We start from the raw sequence: 22,489 nt of genomic DNA, 5'->3' as shown, positions 1-22,489 counted from the left end.
ATATTTCAGAGAATGAAAAAATCTATTCATTAGTTTGCAAGTGTCGATATAACTTCACATTGCATAGTTCTTATTGGCTAATGTTTTGAAAATCTTAATTTTCTAAAAGAAATCATCAAAATTAATAGTTGCAATTTTAAGTGTAGTCTTATGTAAGTAACTGAACTTGCTAAGTGGGTTTAGACCAATAGGGAGTAAACTTGAAGAAAATGACTAAAGATTACCCTCCCCTTTGCCTCGAGTAGACATTAAACGACCCTCCCCACACTAAATAAGGGGAAGAAGAATGTTCTGAAAATCAAGAGCACTAAGAATAAATCTGAGCTATCACAGATAAGGTTACTTTCAACTGTTTATTTCATGTTTTCTGACATAGACCCCCAAGATCTGTAATTATCTTAGGGAAACAGCGGGGGTTTAGACAGTTCTCTTTAATTCCTTTGCCTTTTTTTTCCCTATCTCTCTTTGGGGCTGGAGAGTTGGAGTGTGTGTGTGTGTGTGTGTGTGTTCCCCTAGAGTGCCAAAAAAAAAAGTGCTGAAGAGGAGTCTTAGGGAGATGAGGCTATTTTTGTTTGAAGCTGATACTTCTGCTGAGCCACAAGTGCTGTTTGGAAAGGGCTCAGGTTGTTTCCAGGGGGAGAACTCTGCAGAGGAGAGACAAAGTTCAACAGGACAACAAAGGAGCAGCAGAAACAGCCAGGAAAACGAAGACGAAGAGCCCTCACGTTTTCTCACAGAACCAACAGTTCTCCAATCCTAACTTATTCTGCGAAGTGCCACTTAACTGGAACTTTTCACCTGCCTTTTCCTTCCTCCATCCACCATGACTGAGATCACTGCTGAAGGTATTGCTATCATTTTCCAATAGTATCATCTAGAAAATTGAAAGGTGGAAATTAGCAGGCCATTGACAGTTAATGTGTTGACTTAAAATGGGGTTTTTAAACAATTTTCTTGATCAATGATACTGAATCAGAGAATGAATTTGGAAGATGAGAGGCTGGCAGATCTGTGTGTTGGGGGAGTGAGAAGAGGTTTCTCTGAATTTTTGCATGTGGAAACTGTTCTTTGCTATGCCAAAAGCCCCACTAGTTAACAGTTGTCTCCCACACCTCTATAAATAGCTCTGGTCATGTAGCATTAGGGTTGATATCTTACCTAGCAAAAATACAAGGCTTGCGAGAAAGGAGGTCATCAAGAACTTATAATAATACCTTCAATATTCAAACTTAGAAAAATAATTTTGAGGATTTTTAAGTTTTTGATATTTTAATTAGATATCTTAAATTTGTTTTTTTGTCTAACTAGAGTATATAAACACAAACATATATTTTATATACAATTTAAGATATAAGTGCTCTATAGGCTGTGTATTTAACAAATATTTATGGATATTCAGAGATAAGGTTTGAAATTGCCCAAGATTATTACAGATCAATGAAATTTAAAAATTAAACAGTTGAGTATGGAAAATCGATCTTTCACACACATGAAGTTCATTTTCACTTCTTTTTCCTTCCAAATGTTGAATTTTATTTTATATTAAAAATAATTTTGATTTAATGTTAATTCTGGTAAGATACATCTCCTCAGTAAAACTTATTATAATCTTTATTATTTGTAACTTTACATATATGTAAAATATATGCATTTATGTAAATATACTTTTTCTTTGACTAAAAGTACCCTTTATAACAGCTAAAACATTTTGAATACATACATAATCCCATTCTAGTTGGGGTAAAAATTTGGGAGGTGGATCTAAACTTTGTTTCTGACAGCTGTAAGAAAATTAGACAGGTGGTATTATCCACAACTTCCATGTTGAATGAGGCACTGGTTTGCTTTTAATCAGACAGCTTAAAAAAATAGAACTTGTAGTTTTGGCTCTTTGGGCAGACATTAATATGGACATACAGTGACTTCAGAGTTGGAAGTATTCAGTCAATATTTTATAAGGAGAAATGTTTTACTTATACCTTCTACTGAGAAATTTAGTCTGTCACCCAAATTAATAAAAACAGTTTCTGAGAGATTTCTGTATATCAGGCCTTTTGCTCAGGATTTGATACGTATTTTCTTATTTAAACTTCATACAATTCAATTAAGTGAGCATTAGTATCTCCATTTTGCAGAAAAAGAAACTGTAACTTAGAGGTTCTGTGACTTGCTCAAGACCACAACGAGGCCAAGATTAGAAGCCAGTTCCCATAATCTAGTTTGTGTTTTTCCTTTTCTGAAAGAGGATATCAGGTTTAACACTTTACCAATTTTAGTTCAGTATTTGGTAACTAAATATAAATAGCATTTTTTCCCTTTTCCTTAGATATTCTCTATCACATGACATTTAGTTTGTCTTAAAGAAAGCCATCTACAAAAATTGGCTTAACTCTACCCACATCATTAACATACCTATGGATATATTTCCTTACCTCTGCACAGGATGTGGATGGCCAGCTGATGCAGGTCAATTGGCCAAAACAACTTTGATATGCCTGTGGGTTTACTAGACCTTGATTTATGCAGCATTTTTATAGGTAAATTTTTTATCGGTTTCTTTCCCCATGGAGAATTTAAAAATTTTTTGGAAAACCTCTTGGAGTTATCCTTATAAAAGTATTGAATTGGTAATAAATTAATAATGTAAAAACACCATCTTGTTCCTGGGTAATCGTCATTTCCTACTCCTTGGCCATCACAATTCATAGAATTTAAGTCATCTGAACACCAGCTATATACTCTTCCTTTTTCTGGAATGATTTATTAATCATGTTTCTCAAATGAAAATTAGACTGCCAACTCAAATGAACTTTAGTTCTCTGGTTAGTACCATAGTCTTTCTCTGTCACTACAGAGAAATCCAACATTCCTTGCATACTGCTTTACTACACGCTTTTCATTTTGTCTTTATGATTATTATTTGTTTGTTTTTGTGGCCCAGTTACAATAACTTTCCTTCAGTCTTTACTAAGAGAGTACTTTTGTACAGCGTCTTGGTACAGGTTATTCTCTCTGCCTGGGATATTTTTTCTTCTCATCTGCCTAATTTTTTTTTTTTTTAAGATTTGTTTATTTTTATACAAGAACCAGGGTACAGGCCAGATACGCGGGAGGGTGAGAGGATTCACCAGAGACAGAGCAGGGACCAGAACAGGCAGACTGATGAAATATATTGCTGAGGTGAGCAGCGGGCGAGACAGGAGAGGTCTGCTGTGCCATGTGGGCTTCTCGCCGGCTGGCTGGGATCGAACCTGCGCTGCAGAGGCTGCAGACAGCTTCATGGTGCGGTGCTCAACCGCCTGCACCACCAGAGAGGCCCACATCTGCTATATTTCTTTTGCCACTACTTTTGGACACATTACTGAAACGTAAACAGTATCAGTATCAGCAGCCTTTGGATGTGCAGGGGTTTCTCTTTCCACTGAATTGTCACAAAGCAAGCCATCACCTTTTATTACTCAGGAAGTTAGGAGCCAGGGGAGCCTTTTAGAGAGCAGTTCCACTGTCCTCACCTCAATTTTTGGAAAACTGAGACTGTAACGGTTATTGATGAGTGGGTAAAATCTGATGACACAGTTAATGTTTCCTGTGGCTTATCCCAGCATTTATTTAACTATAGTGCAGGTCATGTCTACAAACCTACTGAATTTCTCACAGAGATTTCCACTGCGTGTTCCAAGTTGGATTACATCATCTGATGGAGAATGGAAGTAATGCCAGATATGGAACTGTGTTTCAGATATGGAACAATAAATTAGAATGAATTAGAACCAGGACAAAGCTGAACCACAAAGAATTTTGGTGAAATGACACCATTGACTCTTAATGTTAAATCAGAGATTCATGGGAGTCTCATTAGGCCCTGCTCTGGTTTGGTCCATGCTACATCAGAAAGGTTAGATCAGGTCTCAGATTAGATCGAACTCAACCAGTGCTAAGGGTTAGGACTATAAATAGCCTTCTGCCTTCTTTCCAACGGTCGTTACTCCTAGATAAGTGCCAAGGTTAGCTTCCCCTTCTGAGGCTTGTTTGAAACAACTATTTCAGGTTCAGTTTGCCAGCATATATCATACAAATACATATGTTGAGTAATTTTGATTGTCAAGTAAAGTTTATTTAATTTTTAATAACTTTTTGAAAATTTTGAACTTTAAAAAAATAATAAGTAAAGGGCCTCCCTGGTGGTGCAAGGAGTTAAGCACCACACTCTGAAGCAATCCACAGACTCTGCAGCACGAGTTCGATCCCTGGCCAGTCAAGGAGCTACCCACATGGTGCAACAGGCCCCTCCTGTCTCACCCACTGCTCCCCTCAGCAGTGGGTCTGGGAGCATTTCAGTCAGCCTGCCTGTTCTGCTCCCCATGCTGTCTCTGGTGAATCCTTTCACCACCCGCCGCCCACATTTCTGGCCCATACCCCAGCTCTTGTATGAATAAATAAATAATTAAAAAAATTAAAAATTAAAAAATAAGTAAAATATGTAATGGTTTTAAACTGCCAGTTAACTAACGCAGTCAAGTTATGATTAATAATAATATTTATATAATTGTTTTCTCTGGGCCCCAATACCTCCAAAATATAGGAAAATACAATTTGTTATGTAGGGGTTTCTAGTTTGTGTGAAGCTTATATATGATTAATTTAGCATTTACTAGAACACTTAATAGAATTTTTTTTAATTATAAGAGGTTATATCCTCAGATTCTAAACTATTAAAATGCATTTATGCATTCAACAGAAAACTTGTTGTACTATGTACAGAATTCTTTTCTTGAAGGTTGTTTTAGGGCAAAACTGGTCATTTTTTTATACACTATGAAGTTATACTTTTATATCAAACATTATTGTGGAAACCAGTGGGATATATAGTTCAATTGAAAATCAGAGAGAGGGGCCTACCTGGTGGCACAAGGAGTTAATCGCCAGCACTATGAAGCAATCTGCAGTTACTGCAACACAAGTTGAATCCCAGGCTGGGGAAGGTGACCCACATGGTGGGGAAGGTGACCCACATGGCACAGCAGACCTCTCCAGTCTTGCCCGCTGCTCCTCTCAGCTCTGTATTTCTGTCAATCTGCCTGTTTTCCTTCCTACTTTCACCCCCTGCATCTCTGGCCTGTACCCCAGTTTTTGTATGCATAAATAAATAAATCTTCTTTAATTTTTAATTTTTTTTAATTTTTTATTTTTTTCAAACAGTATTTGCTTCCCCCCACCCCCTCAGGTTGAGTCCCCATAGAATTTCCTTCCCCAAAGCACCCGTACACCATCACCACAGGCCCCTGTGCTCCTCCCTCCCTCCCTCTGACCCCTCTTCCTCCTCCTTCCCTGCAGGATGTCTCTGATTTGTAATTGTCTGGTTTTGCTTTATTGTGTTTTGTACTGTTATTATTTTTTTTTTTTACGCTGATGTCTTATTTGGTTCCCCTATAGTCCTGTTATAAGTGAAACCATCTGATATTTTTCTTTTTTCCTTTTGGCTTATTTCACTGAGCATAATTCCTTCTAGCTCCATCCACATTGCTGCAAATGGCATGAGTTTATCTTTTTTTTATTGCTGAATAATATTCCATGTGTATATATATACCACATCTTCTTGATCTAGTCATCTATTTTTGGGCATTTGGGTTGTTTCCAGGTTTTACCTATTATAAATCTTTGAAAAAAAAAAAAAGAGAAAATCAGAAAGAGAAAGTAGTACAGGGCTGACAATGAAGTGGTAAAACAATTACAAGCAGTAGCAAATATGTGGTTTCCAGTCAGAAATATGGACCATGCACCAGGCCTACTATATAACCAGACATGGTCTGGGAAAAATGGTGGGCCTTACAGGAGGAACCACATACCATATAGGAGGTGAGTCTTGATTCATTGTGATAAATATAGGCAGAGGAACTTTTTCAACTTTTTAAAAAAAAATTTATTTGTATTTATTTATGCATAGAAGAACTGGGGTGTAGGCCATGGTGCAGGGGGTGAGAGGATTCACCAGAGACATGGTGGGGAGCAGAACAGGTAGACTGACTGAAATACACAGCTGCGGGGAGCAGCAGGCAAGACAGGAGAGGTCTACTGAGCCATGTGGGTCAGCTCCCTGGCCAGGGATTGAACTCAAGCTGATCCAGCTCAGGTGGCAGTGGCTGGTGATAGCTTGATAGCACTGAGACTTAACCGCTATGCCAACAGGGAGGTCCAAATTTTTCAACTTTAACATGATCATATTAGTTGGCAAATCAAGTGTAGGTCATTTTAATTGTGTAGAGCACTCATGATGAAAATCTGTACTGGAATGTGAACAGCAACTCTATCTTTGTAGAGTCAACCCTAGCTGGGTTCCATTAAGACAGTTCGGTTATTTATAATAGTTAACTCTTCCCCCACTCCTTAAACACAGTTTAAATGCTTCTTATTTTTTTTCCTGTGTATTTTTGTCATCGTTGTGACTATAATTTAATAACCATTCTACTTTAACTGTATGAAAATGAATTGAGGATATTCAGCTATTATACTTACGAATCTTCAGAGATGTAAAGCTTCCAAAGCTGTGTGCATTAATTTTTAATAAGTGAACAATATTTAATATGAAAGACACATAAAATGGTATAAGTAAGCAATTGTAAAATCATTTATATTAATGTTGAAAATATCAACTTAAAAAGAGATTGCATAGATTGGTTAAAATTTTCTAGTTAAGCTTTTTGTTTTATACTTGTAGTTACTTGGAGTTTAAAACATTTTCTTTTATTCCTTAAAATAAAAAAAGAAACTTTTAGGTGATGTGCTTAATATGATTTAAAAATGTATATTCTCTTAAATAATGCATTTACAAACAGCAAGTTAGGCATAAATTTTCATCAATAGCTATGCACTAATAATTCCAAGTTTATAGAATTTAGATTATGTTTATCTTATAAATTCTAGAAAGATATGTCAAGGTTAAGTGCTTGCTGCCCCTGATTCCAATTTTCTGTGGATAATATGAATGTCATGCATGGTTTCTGATAGGAAGTGTTTATTTGAGAGTCATATAAACATGTTTTGCCCCAAGTGAGAGTTATACAGAGATAGATGAACTTTCTGGTCCAAAAAGATAGTAATTTCTTCAAAGAAAGTTAAAAGGAATATCCTTCACAAAAGTGTAATGAATAAAGTCCTGCTCCTCTCTGTACAAGTTATGCTCTCTGAACATCAAACATCTCCACATCTCTGTGCCTGAAGTCAAGCTGTCAAAGGCACGTGGAATTTACAATTTTGAAAGATCCTTTGGTATGTAAATGAGCTGTTTTCTCATAAACCAGAGTCCATCTTACTTATAGTGTACTTAAATATACATTTAAATATATATGGTTTAGGTATTTTCTGTCTGTGGCAGAGTCTAAGACATGTGGTCTTTACTTAAATAAGTTAAAGTTACACTCTTTTAACCTATAAGAACATACACTGTTTACTGTCAACAGCCTTCTTTTTACACAGGAAATTTTGTTTTATTTCAGACATCCTGAGGCAAGAATTCATTTAGATAGACTGGTTCCTTGGTATTGAAATGCAATACAATTTTAGATTCAATGGTACTAATAACTAACCTATAATTACCAACTTACAATATGTAAGGACATTTATAACGAAGTTTGTCATGTCAGAATGTGTCATATTCAGTATTTTAACACCTATTGTACCAGGTGTAACACCTATAACACCTAAATGTCAGACAGTGGGGCAGGAAGATGAATAAATACAAGGTCCTTGAATCTAATATAGTAAATTTAAAAACAAACAGGAAAGAACAAAAAATAATCTTGAAAATGAAGACAGGACAAAATTTAAAACACATGACTAGAGCTTGGACTTATGAGTTAAAGGTTGCTTAATTTAGTTGAACAAAGCAGTGTTATTGTTTATAATCTTAGTAAGCAACATTGAAACTTGCTTATAACTTTAAAATGATGACAAGTGTCCTATTCTGAAATCATATGGTATTTGTCTTTCTCTGACTTATTTCACTAAGCATGATGCCCTCTATGTAAATCCATGTTTTTGTAAATTCTAAAATTTTACCTTTTTTAGTGTAGTTGAGTAGTACTCCACTTTGTACATAAGATTTCACTCATGTGTTATGTAGAGAAAACAGGTAAACCAAATAAATCAAAAATACACCTTCAGACTTTAAGACCAGCTAATATTTACCAGAAGAGAAGGAGAATGGGAGGTTGGTACACTAGGTATTAGGTGTCAGTTTTATGGTGAAGGATACAGTTGGAATTTAGTAGTGAACTTAATGTAATATATATATACATGTTGAGCCTTTAGGGTTTGCTGTGTATATTTTCTGCCATCTGCAAATAGTAATAGCTTTGTTTCTTCTTTCTAAATTTAGATTACATTTAGCTTTCTCTGCCTAATTGCTTTAGGTAGGACTTCCAATACAATGTTGAGTTATAGTGGTGAAAGCGAACATCTTTGTCATCTTGTTTGTTGTGGGTTTTTCAGATATGGCCTTTCTTATATTGAGATAGGTTCCTTCTATCCATCCTTTGGAGAGGTTTTTATCAAAAGGGTGTAAAATACTATCTGCATTTATTTTCTCTGCATTTATTAATATTTTCATATGATTTATATCTTTTCCTTTTGTTAGTGTGATAAGTTACTTTGATTTGTGAATGTTGAACCATTCTTACATCATTGGAATAAATCACACTTGGTCATGATGTATGATATTTTTAATGTATTGGCGAATTCAGTTTACTAAGGTATTTCTGAGGATTTTTACGTCTATGTTCATTAGGGATATTGGCCTGTAGTTTTGTTTCTTTGAGATTTCCTTGTCTCTTTTAGTATCAGATTAATGTTGGCTTCATAAAAATATGTTTTGAAGCATTCCCTCTTCTTCACTTTGTTGTAAGAGTTGAGAAGGAAAGGTATTAGTTTATCTTTGAAGGTTTGGGAAAACTTAGTTAAGTCATCTTTTGTTTTGCAGGAGATATTTGATTAATCCTTTATTTCCTTGCTTGTAATTGATATGTTCAAGTTTTCTATTTCTTCATGATTTTTAACTATATACTCCTGAAACTAATATAACTTTATAATGCAAGTTACTTTAGAAAAAATAATCTAAAACGTAAAAGAAATATCAAAAAAATACTATGCAAAATGTTAAACAATTTTGGAGACTTGTTTGGCAATTTCTAATGAATTAAATATATGTGTGTTCTAGGATTCAGCAACTAGGTATTAACTAAAAAAAATGAGTTTATATCTACTAAAAACCTCTACAAGATTTTTCACAGCATTTTTTTCTTAATAGCTCCAAACAAGACACACTCCAATTTTCCATCAATAAGAAAATTGATAAACACATTATGTACACTAATTCAGTTGAATAATATTCAACAATTATAAATAACAGGCTAGAGACACAATAATTTAGATAAATCTCAGAATAATCATATGAATCAAAATGAGTTAGTCACATAAAAGTACATAATGAATAGTTCTATTTCTGTGAAGCCCAGGAACTGGTGAAACTAATCTATAATGATGGGGTAGGACTTTGGTGTTGATTGCAAAGGGACAAAAGGAACTTTCTGAGAATGATGGCTGTATCTGATTTGGGATAATAGTATCTAAATGTATATAATTATCAAAATCCATTATATGAAACTCTTAATATCTATATACTTGTATCTTAATTATGTCTTAGTAAAAATGTGAAAACCAAAAAATAAAAAGAAATATTCTATGTAGAAATTTGAAACTTTTGTGTTGTGATCCAATCTTTAAGTAACTTCCATCCACAATACAAATAACTTTGGGGGCCTCCCTGGTGGCACAAGTGGTTAGGCACAGCACTGTGAAGCTATCCGCAGCCAATGCTGCCTGAGTTCGATCCCTGGCCAGCCAACGAACAACTCATCTGGCACAGCAGACCTCTCCTGTCTGTCTGCTGCTCCCCTCAGCAGTGTATTTCAGTCAGTCTGCCTGTTCTGTTCCCCACTCTATCTCTGGTGAATCCTCTCACCCCCCGCACCTCTGGTCTGTACCCCAGCTCTTGTATGCATAAATAAGTAAATCTTTTTATTCAAAAGGTTTTTTTTCAATTTCAATTATCAATATTGATATTGATAATTTGCAGTGCACATTCCATTGTTGGAAAGGTAAAATAGTTGGTCAAGGAATAAAAGTATCAAAACCAATTTTAGCCACTGCAGAGATGAAGGAAAGAGATAGGTGGTGGATGAGACCTAGCTATCTTGTGGGATAAAGTCTTTGGATGACCAAGGATCAGTGTTATCTAAGAAATTTGGTAAAATCTTGTTTTAAAAAACTCTGTTTTTGTTAAGGCACTCTATTGCTATAATGTTGAAAACTTGGATGTCTCAATTCTGATTTTTCTTGCGTTATTTATTGTGGTGATCCCTAGTTCCCCTCCTAAGTGAGGGGTTCTCCCAATATTTATGTTTCTATTACTGTTTTTGGTCTCCAAATTTGTTACTTTGAGCTCAGTTTGCATATGTGGAGCACTATTTCCACTTCATGAAGGAATCATACTGACCGCTAGATGTACTCACTAGGTAAGTTTCTTCAGGATAATATTGAGAAATCTGCTATGAAATGAAAGCAAATTATGTGGTCAGTGTTATTCTAAGTACTATCAGAACTAGGGGTATATGCCAGTCGGTCTTGTTAAGACATCTGTAAAGCATTATATTAAGCTCTAAAGCAAGACGAGGATTTTCAACATGCTAGGAATACAAATTTATCAAGGATGTTTGTTCTTAGTCCAAGGCATCGACGTCTAGAAGGAACCTACAATAGTAGAAATAGCTGACATAAAAAAATATGTCAGAGAACGCTCTAGAAATTTTGTTCTTAGTGAGTGAAATAGTTTTATTAGAAATGGTAATTGTGAAAGTAGACAGAAAATTTTATTCTCCCTCAAATTAACTAGACCAGGTTTAACACTTCAGTTTCTGCCTAATCTTTCTGGATTTGAGATACTTTTAGGTCCTGGATAAGTAAATCATTATAATCATCATCTAGCCTTAATCCCCTGCTTTTCAGTGACACAGGCTTTCAATAACCAGGTGTTTTGAAAGTTGGCATATTCTTTCTTTCATGCTGTCATTAACCTGTGGATGGAGAGAGACAAAATTGCTGACTTTGATAAGTACTTGTCTATATTTTGTTTTATTTTATGGGTATATATATATATATATATACACACATATATGTTTGCTATATATATATATATTTGCCTTTACCAGATACCATATTAAGACTGAGGATGAGGGCATTCAAATATGAGAGACCCTAAACTTCATGATCTTCCAGTTTTAAAAGATTCTTTGTAGGTCAAAAGAAGGGGATTCTAATTGTTAGGAGGGTCTTTTAAATATTTTCCAGTCAGTTACCAATTAAGTATTAGTATTCTAAATACAGTATTCCCATCTAGTTTTAAAAAATGGCAAGTTATTTGGAATAAAATGAAAGCCTTACTGAAATATATTTGTCTGCCTTGAATTTCTCTTATAATTTTATAGCAGAAAGAAAAAGATGATCACTTTAAGCAGGTGTGGGGCAACATGTTCAAAAGCCAAACGGAATGATACAATTCCCCCTTGGGAAAAATCAGTGAAAGGTGATGGCTTATTTTCTGTGTCCTTGAGCTAATGAGTTGAGAAGTGACAGCATAATTTGAGGAGAGACACAGGTGGAAGCAGCTTTGATGGGTAAACTGAAAGGCAGTACTTTGCAAAATTGCCACATATAGTTTTACAGAAGCTAAATAACAAACGAGGGTGGATTATATTTGCTGACTTGAGTCACCCTATATTGTGACATGTTGAACTCTACATGTCTGTTCAGAGTACCTCCCATGTTTCTTGAATCTTTTGCAACATTACCAAAATGACAGGTATGTTTTCTAATCATGTAGGAACTCACTTAAAATTAAGTCATTACATAGCACTGACCTAGAAGCCAAAATATTGAAGATCTCTTTCTGCAAGTGAAAAAAGAAGTAGGTAACTGTGACAAGTTTTGAATTATATTGTCCCATTAAGTTATCAGGAGTCCAGTCATCTCAGCAGCTCAGTGTTTAAGGAAATATCATTTTTTTAATGTTTTACAATTTTTCTTGAATTTTTTTTTTGTAAAATGTAGACACTGAAAGCTGCATTGCAGTATATATATATATGTTTATACACACACACACACACACACACACACATACACATCCTTTACTAAATAATAGTGGAACTGATACCCAACATCCAGAACAGGAAACAATATTTCTGTCATTTCTGCTGCATATGCCCATCCTCCCACCCATGGCTTACTCTCACTCGGCTTTGCTTCCTAATCAAGAAGCCTCTTTTTCATCCCTTCCCTTACAGGAAACAGCTATCCTGATTTTTTGTATAATTTTCTTGCTTTGCTTTTGTATAATTTTCTTACTTTGTTTTATAACTACGACACCTATAAACAACAGTTTAGTTCTGCCAAATTTGCTCTTTATATAAATGAAACCATGTAGCATGTATTATTCCGTCTTTTGCTGAATTAATTCAAGTCTGTAAGTCATCTATTTTGTTGCATATAGCTTATTTTTGTCATTTGTCTTACTGTACAGTATTCCATTATATGACTGTCATAATTTATGTATCCATTGGATATTTTTTCAATAGGAGAGGGCCCTATTACAAACAATATTGCTGTGAGCATTCCTTTTTTGTGTGTATATTTTTAATATATTATGGTTCTTCCATCAATGGATTATCTATCAATGTATATTTATTTCATGGTACTGTGATCTTTGATCAAAAGTTACATTCAGTCTAAAGAAGACATCTTGTTCACTCAAATTGGGTAGTAGTAGATATAAGTCTAATCGAAAAGCATGAGTAAAGGGTGACCTTGGGGACTATGTACCAGAAATATCCCAGCTAGTTTTTTCAAAAGAAATTGACCAAGATTTGTGAGACATAACATTTGTATTTAGAAGACCAAGGGGAGAACAACTAGGGTAGCAAGGACTTCTCAGAGCTAAAGAAGTTATCTCTAATATATAGTGACTCCTCCCTGACTGTATGGGAAACACATGGAAAAATGACTTGCAGTACCCAACATAAAAATGAGATGTTTCAACAAATATTTATTGAATGCCATGCCTTCTCATTGCCAATCATTGTAATTGGAAACAGACTTTATTTTCAGAGCTTCTGTCTGATTACTGGAGCGCTCATCCCCATCAGATTTGGCATCTTGTTCTCTTGGCGACCACTGGTGCGTAAGGGCAAATCTTGTTTGCTGGGCTCCCTTTCTCTAGGATTTTGACTTTAATGACATTCATTGAAATATTGCTACTATTTGAATTCTGGCTAGACTTACTTAGGTTTCCAGTCCCACTGTTCCTATTTCTAGGTGAGGACCTCCTATCTTTAAAAGGTGACAGTTACAGAAATTAAATTTTATCTATTTCATGTTCATTTTGCTACCTGAAGCTCTCAAAAATGATCTAATTTCCAATTTAATAGAAGCAGTTTCATTCATATAGAAAGCTTAGCTCTCAGTGGGTAAGAAAAGAAAGATTAAGAGAGAATTCATACTCATTTTTTAATATTTTATTACCTCTGAAAACAAAAGTGAGAAGAAATTGATTTGTGAAAAACTGTGAAGGTTCTTGATACAAGAAACAATTCTTACTTGGTTTCCAATTTATGTTTTTCAGATTTTAATTTCAATAATTTTGAGTCAAAATAAGGCAATGCATGTAAGCTTGGTGGACATAGCAATTTTTAGAAAATTCCAAATAAGTTAGCATCTCTGTAACAGTGCTCTGAAAGAGAGGACACGAGACCAGCAGTATCAACATTAGCTGGGTAGTGGGAAGGTTTACCTTTCTAGTGAGATCTCTAATTAGGAAACACCCCAGACTTTCTGAATCATAAACTGTGAGAGTGAGACCTAGCAATCTGTGCTCCAGCATTCCTTTCAGGTGATTCAGACACCACCCTCTAGTTAATTACAGCTAGGCTTTTAAACACATTCCTCACTGCATCCAATTATATGATGAATAAATATCCAAGTCATGCATATAATATTGTGACTTAAAATTCATACACAATAATATAGAGTTCTTTTCATAATCAATTTGCTGTGATAAAAGGCCTTTTTTCATGGGCAATGGAAAACTGAAAAATGGTGATGGAGAAAAAAAAGTCAAAGAAAGTTGGAAGAATTATTTGTCTGAAAGTAAAGGTATATGGAGGCTAAGAGCTCAACCTATGCATTTAGAATTTTGCAAGAATTTCTTCTTGAATGAGAAGAAATTTATGAATTTTTCCCATTCAGCAATTCTACTGAAAATATTCTCTCTCATTTGCACATTTCTTGATTTCATTTTTTCTCTTTATTTTTGTTTTAATTTAAGTTTCTATCATTTCATATTTGGACCCCTCTGTGACATACTGTTTGTCACAAGTGGCAGCAGTAGTATTTCCTACTTTATTCTTCTTGTAATGTTTCCTAGACTGTTCTTCTACTGAGAGATGAGGCCTGTTTTCCTTCTTGAATCCAGACAGACCCACATGACAACCCCAATAAATAAAATATAATGAAAGTGATGCTATGTTGTCTTCTAACAGTAGATCCTAAAAGTGCCAGTCATTTTCATCTTGCTTTCTTGGGATACTTGTTTTTGAAACCATGCTATAAAAAATTCAAGCAATCTAGGGGTAAACCCATAATGAGAGGAACAGGACTCTTGGCCAATAAACCCTGCTGAGCTATCAATCAATAGCCAACACCAACTTTCCAGTCATGTGAGTGAATCATCTTGTAAATAAATCACAGGTGAGCCACCCTGTGGAATACACATGGAATAGAGATTAGCCATCCCTGCTGAGCTGTAACTGAATTAGATTTCTGAGCAAAATAAATTATTATAGTTGTTTTAGGTCACTAAGATTTGCGATGTTTTGTAATATGGCAACAGAAACCTGACCTACTGTGTAAACATCTATGTATTTATTCTCCAGGCCTCTAACCCATCCTTCATTTTATTAGCAAATTAAATCTATAAACTGTGCTCCGCATTGTATAATGGAACTTACCTTATACAGTTGCCTTTACCAGATTTGGCATGATATCGGGTAGCTGTACAAATGCTGTACCTCTCCAGTTTCATTATCCATTTATGTATGTATTTATTCCTTTATCTATTAAAATACTTATGGAATGTTAACTATTATAATAAAGTGTGCTAGTTTCTGAATATAGGTTCATGGGAAAAAAAAAAAGAGGAGGAGGGGTAGAAGGTAGAGGAAGAGAGAGAAGAAATTCTTGCTATCAATAGACTCCCTGAAGCTGATTCCAATTATACCCTATTTGGAGGTTTTGCAAATGTGAGTGGGCATTTTTTGATTAGGTACATAAAAGATGTCCCAGTTGTGGGACAGGGAACTTCAGCAATGCTAAGATCCCCACAAAATACTCTGCTGTATTCAGCAGGCCAAAGCAGAACTTTGTATACAGAAGTGCTATACAATGGCATATACATTAGCACTATTGATGAACACTAGCAAGAATATTGATTATGGGATGCATAGTAAAACCCTCGGGATAGGGCATCAGGTGGCGCAGCGGTTGAACACTGGGTTGCGAAACTGCCCGCAGCTTCTGCAGTGCCGGTTCGATCCCTGGCCACCAGGCGAGGGTCCCACATGGCGCGCAGACCTCTCCTGCCGCCCGCTGCTCCCCTCAGCAGTGTACTTCGGTCCTTCTGCCTGCTCTGCTCCCCGCTCTGGCTCTGGTGAATTCTCTCACCCTCCCGCGCTTCTGACTGTACCCAGTGCTTGTATAAATAAATAAATAAAATATTTAAAAAAAAAAAAAAACCCTCAGGATAGCCTTAGTCCCCAGAACCCATGAATATGTTACCATACATGCTAAAAGGTAATGTGCTGGTGTGATTAACGGCCTGGGTGAAGAAATTATCAAATTACCCCAGATTATCTGGGTGGATCCAATCTAATAATATGAACACTTAAAAAATTTAAAACCATTCATCAGTATGGTCAGAGGAAGATATGATATTAGCACTTGTCCAGTCACTACTGGCTTTAAAGATGGAGGATGAGGCTGTGAAATATGGTAGCTTGTAGAAGCTGGAAAGGGCTAGAACACAATGTTCCACTAGGCCTCCAGAAGGAATACAGTTCTACAGACATCTTGATTTTAGCTGCTTGAGACACTGTACTTCTGAGGAGGCAAATATAAAATACTAAATTTGCATTATTTTAAGCCATAGAATTTTTAGAATTTGTTATGGTGGCAATATCAGCTAGTATACTAGTATTTATCTGATTACCGTAAGTCTCTCTTTTGCTCTGAGACAAATTTTCAGAAAACTCACATGAAATTGACATAGAAGAATTGCAAATTTATTTTCCATGAAATATTTTTACATAAATCACTTTTTAACTCAAATAAATAGGTCTTCCTTTTCAGGTTTCTTATATAAGAAACCTCAGAACTAAAAAGGAGCCCCTTTTTCAATGTCATAGGATTTCATTATTGGGACAAGTAATAATAGAATAGTGAATAAATAGGTTATTCTTTCTGTAGAAACTTATGCCAACTTCCCTTCTATTAAATTAAACTTCTAGTAAATAACATTTCTCCCTTCATTAAAACAAATTTAGAGAGAAGCTTCATTTTGGTTTGCCTTTAATACAAGTGGCTAATTGAAAATCTTCAGAAAGTGTTGTAGTTTATGCAGTATTTATTACACTTTTTATCTTTACAATGAATCTACTTCCATCCAATTGTATGAACATTTCTAAAACAAATTATTATTCTATAATTAATAGAATTTATGTCTTTATTATTTGCCTATACACTATATAATATATATTGTCCAGTCTAGAAGATTATAAATGAACTTTTTTAAAAGACTCCCTCAGTTTTCATTTTATTTTTTCATTTTAACATTTATCATTTTTAAATTTTTTTAGACAATATTTGCTTTCCCCCACCCCCTCAGATTGAGTCCCCATAGAATTTCCTTCCCCAAGGCACCCATGCACCATCACCACAGTCCCCTCCCAACTCCCTCAGTTTTTAAAGAACACCTTGGCCTTCTTTGTAATGGGTATCCTTCAAATTCCTAGGTTTGCACCCCCCCCCAGGAAACTATGCACATTTTTCACTAGATCGGAGCCTATTAATAGAAAGCTGACACTGCCACAGTTAAAAAAAAATCAGGTCAGAGATTAATTTCACAGCACTCACAGTCATGTCAGCTAAACATGATCTGTTTGAGGAGGGTGAAAGATGTGTGATCACCTTGCTTGCTGTTCAGAATAAAATAAATATGTCTCCCTTTTATATTCAGATTCTGAAGATAGCTTTCACTTAGGAATTTTAAAGTATATTTGCATAAAGTTTCTCCAGATTTTAAATTTGATTTTTGTGCTTAAATATGTTCCAAATTAAACCAATTAGAGGAAAAAAAAAACAAACTAGAAGAAGGGATGCAAGAAGATAATGCAAATGAGGTTAATTAAAATTACTGAGGTAATAAAAATTAGGGGAAAAAAAGAACTGGGAGTTAGTTAGCTAAACAAAGTTAGATTTGTAGGAAAGTGAAGATGCCTTAGTTTGACCTGGAAATATTGGTTATTCACTGAAGGGCTGAATGCCAGTAGACTCATCTTTGTTAATAAATGTAGAAGGAAGAAGGGCCTCCTCCCTGGTGGTGCATGGGGTTAAGCACAGCACTGTGAAGCTATCTTCAGCCTCTGCAGCACACAAGTTCAATTCCCAGCCAGGGAGCTACCTTCATGGCACAGCAGCCCTCTCCCGTCTCACATGTTGCTCCCCTCAGCAGTGTATTTCAGTCAGTCTGCCTGTTCTGTTCTGTTCCTCACCCCCTGTATCTCTGGCCTGTACCCCAGTTCTTGTATGCATAAATAAATCTTTTTTAAAAAAGAAATGTAGAAGGAAGCTATTTGAAAAAGACAACAACCACAGAGCTAATTATAAGTAGTGAGAAAATATAAACATATTATGCAAAATGTATATAGTACAAATGCATCTGAATAAATGTGACTGACTTGTGATACCTAGAATATAATGTAACATTAGATATTTAAATTTAATATTGATTTTCAACATTTTTGAGAACCTATGCATGAAGTACTAAGAGAAAATATATTTTTTAAAAGATTTATTTATTTATTTATACAAGCACGGGCTACAGTCAGAAGCACAGGAGGGTGAGAGAATTCACCAGAGCCAGAGCGGGGAACAGAACAGGCAGACCGACGAAACACACTGCTGAGGGGAGCAGTGGGCGGCAGGAGAGGTCTGTCAAGCCATGTGGGACTCTCGCCGGCAGCCGGGGATCGAATCAGTGCTGCAGAGACTGCGGGCAGTTTCACAGCCCAGTGCTCAACCACTGTGCCACCAGGGGAGACCGAGAGAAAATATTTGGCCACCATATCACAAAATCATAATAATTTTATAGCAATATATACTTTGATAAATATAATTAGAAAAAAATGTAACTATTAAAAATATAATAACTCAAGGACAGCAGCTAGTAACTATTTTTATTCTGGGATAACTTAGTAAATATGCCTTATTTTTCTAATTTACACTTCATGTATCCTTGAAATAATATTGAAAGGGTCAACCTGAGGTTACTTTAAAAAGATCTAAGCGTTTTCCCACATTAACATTCTTATATTCTGAGAATGATGGAGAGCTTGAAACAGAAAGTTATTTATAGGTATTAAGCCCAGTGCCTCTCAAACTTTGAAGCATATATGAATCACTTGGGAACTCTTTGAAAGGCAGATTTGTAGGTTTGGTGTGGTACCTGAGAATCTGCATTTCTAACAAGCTTCCCAGGTGATGATGCGGCTAGTTTATGAGCAACATTTTTAGTAAGAGCCCATGCCATTTGTGGCAACACGGATGGAGCTGGAAGGATTATGCTAAGCAAAATATTTCAGAAGGAAAAAGATCAATATCAGATGGTTTATATTATATGTGGAGTATAGAGAAACCAAACAAAGGGTCAGGAGAAAGACAATACGTGCAAGCTAACCATAGCTCTGAGGCATACAGCAGGGGAGGCAGTGGGAGAGGGGTCAAAACAGGGGAGGGAAGACAATAAGGAATTATGGTGATGGTTCCTGGGTGCTGTGGTCATGGGACTACAGTGAGGGGAGAAATCAGATACTGCCCAAGATGAACAGTATGTAAGAAAAATATTCATAATACAGAGTTACTTGTATGCCACTTAACTCATATTCATTATAGATATACATTGTCAAATAGTTGTATAGCTGTCGAATAAAACAAAATATCTTTTTACCCTTTAAATCATAAGCAATTTCTGATTGCTTATGAAAACTTAGATTTCATTTTTAATCATTAGTTTAGATTTTTATTAATTTACCTTTGGTTCATAATATTCTATAAGTTTCTAAGTACAACTTAACAGCTCAATGTGTGTATAGACCACATCACACCCACCACTGTAGTTCTGAGTCTATTCGCCATTAGCAAATTGACTCCTCCTCACCATTTCTCCCACACCCAATCCCCTTATCTCTGGTAAACTCCATGTTTTTCTGTCTAAGAGGTTACTTTTTGTTGTGTTTTGTTAGTTCCTTTGCAAAAGTGTGGTGTTTGTTTTTCATTTTCTAACTTATTTCACTTTGCACAATCTTCTCAATTGTCATTCAGTCTGTCACAAAAAACTTTACCTATTTTAATAGTTAAGTAGTATTCCATTGAGCATAAAACCACAACTTCTTTGTGCCTTCTTCATGGACTTATGTGTTCATGGGAATTATGGTTGTTTCTTGTCTTGGCTATGTGAATACTGATACAATAAACATATGGGTGCATATATCTTTAAATTCATGTTTTTGTGTTCTTCAGATAAATACCTAGAAGTAAGGTTGCTGGATTATATGGTGTTATCTATTTATTTTAAAGTAATCTCCATACTGTTTTTCATAGCGGCTGCATCAATTTATATTCCCATCGATAGTGAACGACTGTTTCTTTTTTTTCCGTTTCTTTGCCATCATTTTTTGTTTTCAGTCTTTTTTGATATAGGTATGACATGCTATATCATTGTGGATTTAATTTGCATTTCCCTAATAACAAGTGATGTTGAGCATGTTTTCAAGTGCCTATTGGCCATCTGTATGCCTTTGGAGAAGTGAACAATAACTTAAATTTTTAAAAAGGGTTGCAAATTGTATGACTTCATTTTGATGATTTTTGACATTTCAAATTATCAGATATCATCAGTTCCTAGTTTTTAATGTCACTGCGTAGCTGATGTTAGGTTTGACCCTTTCAATATAACTGAACTCCTACCTCCTGTAGTGTACTGTAAGATATTTCTATGCTTAACTTAAAAAAAAGTTTCAACATAGCTGAATAAATGAAATTATTATGCAGAATAACATAGCTGATTAATTAGTAATGTTGAGGACATTAATTGATTAATCTTGAAAGAGATTATGTTCTTTTCACTTAGGATGACAAATTTTGAATTCCTTATAATAATTAGGAAACATAGACACTTGCAAATCTATTTAAACACTTTTTTTTTATTAAAGTGCTAGCCAATCTCTGTTTATTTCAGTTGGAATTAGAAATGTTTCCTGGTGGGCCTCCCTGGTTGCGCAAGGGGTTAAGCACAGAACTGTGAAACTGTCCACAGCATCTGCAGCATGAGTTCGATCCCTAGCCTGCCAGGGAACAACCCACATGGCACAGCAGACCTCTCCTGCCTCGCCTGCTGCTTCCTTTAGCAGTAGTGTATTTCAGTCTGCCTGTTATGTTCCCCACTCTGTCTCTGATGAATCCTCTCACCTCCCACACCTCTGGCCTGTACCCCAGTTCTTGTATGCATAAGTAAATAATAAAAAAAAAAAAAAAACAGAAATGTTTCCTGGTATGACATAGGTTGGAATTTTGGTCATTTAAACTGTGACATTGGTAGCTGTGAGTCTGTTTTCTTTTTCTTTTTCTTTTTTTAATGTTTATTTTATTTATTTTTGCATATAAGTACTGAGGTGTAGGCCAGAGACCGAAACACACTGCTGAGGGGAGTAGCAGGTGAGATAGGAGAGGTCTGCTGTGCCATGTGGGCTAGCTCTCTGGCCAGGATGGAACTCATGCCTTAGTGGCTAGCTATAGCTTAATAGCTTTGATAATTTAACCCCTGCACCACCAGGGAAGCCCAGATAAGAGTCTCTTTATTTGTATCTCATGAGCTGGTATCTTATGAGCCTTTGATTTTTTTTCAATGCATGAAATTTCCCAATATCTTTATATATCTTGATGCAAGTGAGTTTCATACTTATTTTAGGTTATTATTTATTCCTTGTTATTCAGTGTGTCAAATTTTAACTTACACTATATTCAGTTATTGATTATATTTCTATAATGAAAAAGAAATACTGCTATCATAAATCAAGTAGAATTGTAAGAAAGTAGAGTTAGAACAGGTTTCAAGGTCACTTCCAGCAATTTAATGTTAAAATACAAGAGTTATTCGTGTTATAAAATTTTATGCCTGGAAACTACTTTTAGTCTTTCTCCTGTCCCTAAGCAGAAATATATGTATACTGGAAGAAATGTCAAAGAAAATGAGTATCTATCTTATGGTTAAATATTTCCATGCAAGGGCACTCAACATTTTCCTTAGAAAGCTATTTGTGTCCAACAATACTTATGTCAAGATGTCCTCACCTAAATCTCTCCTGTTAAAATTTAACACAATTTCTTTTATTTTTGAACTTGAAAATAGCATGTCACCATTCTCTTTATAGTGACCCTTTCTGTTCTAGAACATTGATCTTACCTTCTTCTCAGCTTTGTTACTTAACAAATTGAATGACCCAAGAAGAAAATTAAATTATTTCTCCATATAAAAATATGCATTATTTTTTTTCTTTTAATCATATGAATTTCTAATCTATTGACACAAATTTCAAATAATATTCGGAAAAAGTATAAATGTGATATTTCAAACATTTATTAAAAGTGGGACTAAAATACTCATTAAAAAAAAGACCCACTAAATCAATTGGTACAAATGTCTACCTTGCTTCTGTGTTTGTGTTTACTAAGTATCTACTCTGTGTATTGGGAATATTTGTGAAAAACTATATGTGAAGCCAGATGGATAGATTTTAAAGCCTGCCTTTGCCAGTACTCACAATGTAACTTACTCACATTATCTTCATGAAATGCAATTTTCTTATCTACACTAGCAACATTATAATGAAAATCCATAGGATATGTATGGGAAAATACTAATGCTGCCTGGTATATATACTAGGTATACAAGATATATACTAGGACAACATATATATTAACTTATTTCTTTTCTCTTAAGTGGACTAAACAACAGTATGGCAGGTCTGAAACATAATGCCTCTGTGTGGGTATGTGT

The 22,489-nt window shown here is 35.2% G+C and overlaps 1 protein-coding gene across 4 annotated transcripts in view; it reads left to right on the top strand.

Annotated features, from left to right (window-relative positions):
* The first annotated feature begins 372 nt into the window (after positions 1-372).
* TRDN (triadin) overlaps positions 373-22,489 on the top strand; it is a 306,860-nt gene continuing 284,743 nt past the window's right edge. For 2 of the 4 annotated variants that reach the window (XM_054697795.1, XM_054697794.1), the window contains exon 1: positions 373-845. In XM_054697795.1, coding sequence (XP_054553770.1) covers positions 824-845 — 22 coding nt within the window. In that variant the 5' untranslated portion in view covers positions 373-823. The remainder of the gene's footprint in view (positions 846-22,489) is intronic. The other 2 variants (XM_037518773.2, XM_054697796.1) reach the window with 1 other exon arrangement.

Source organism: Talpa occidentalis, unplaced genomic scaffold, assembly GCF_014898055.3.
Source record: "Talpa occidentalis isolate TD23 unplaced genomic scaffold, MPIMG_talOcc4v2.1 talOcc4.2, whole genome shotgun sequence".
Taxonomy (NCBI): domain Eukaryota; kingdom Metazoa; phylum Chordata; class Mammalia; order Eulipotyphla; family Talpidae; genus Talpa; species Talpa occidentalis.
This window is presented reverse-complemented; position numbering and strand designations above follow the sequence as displayed.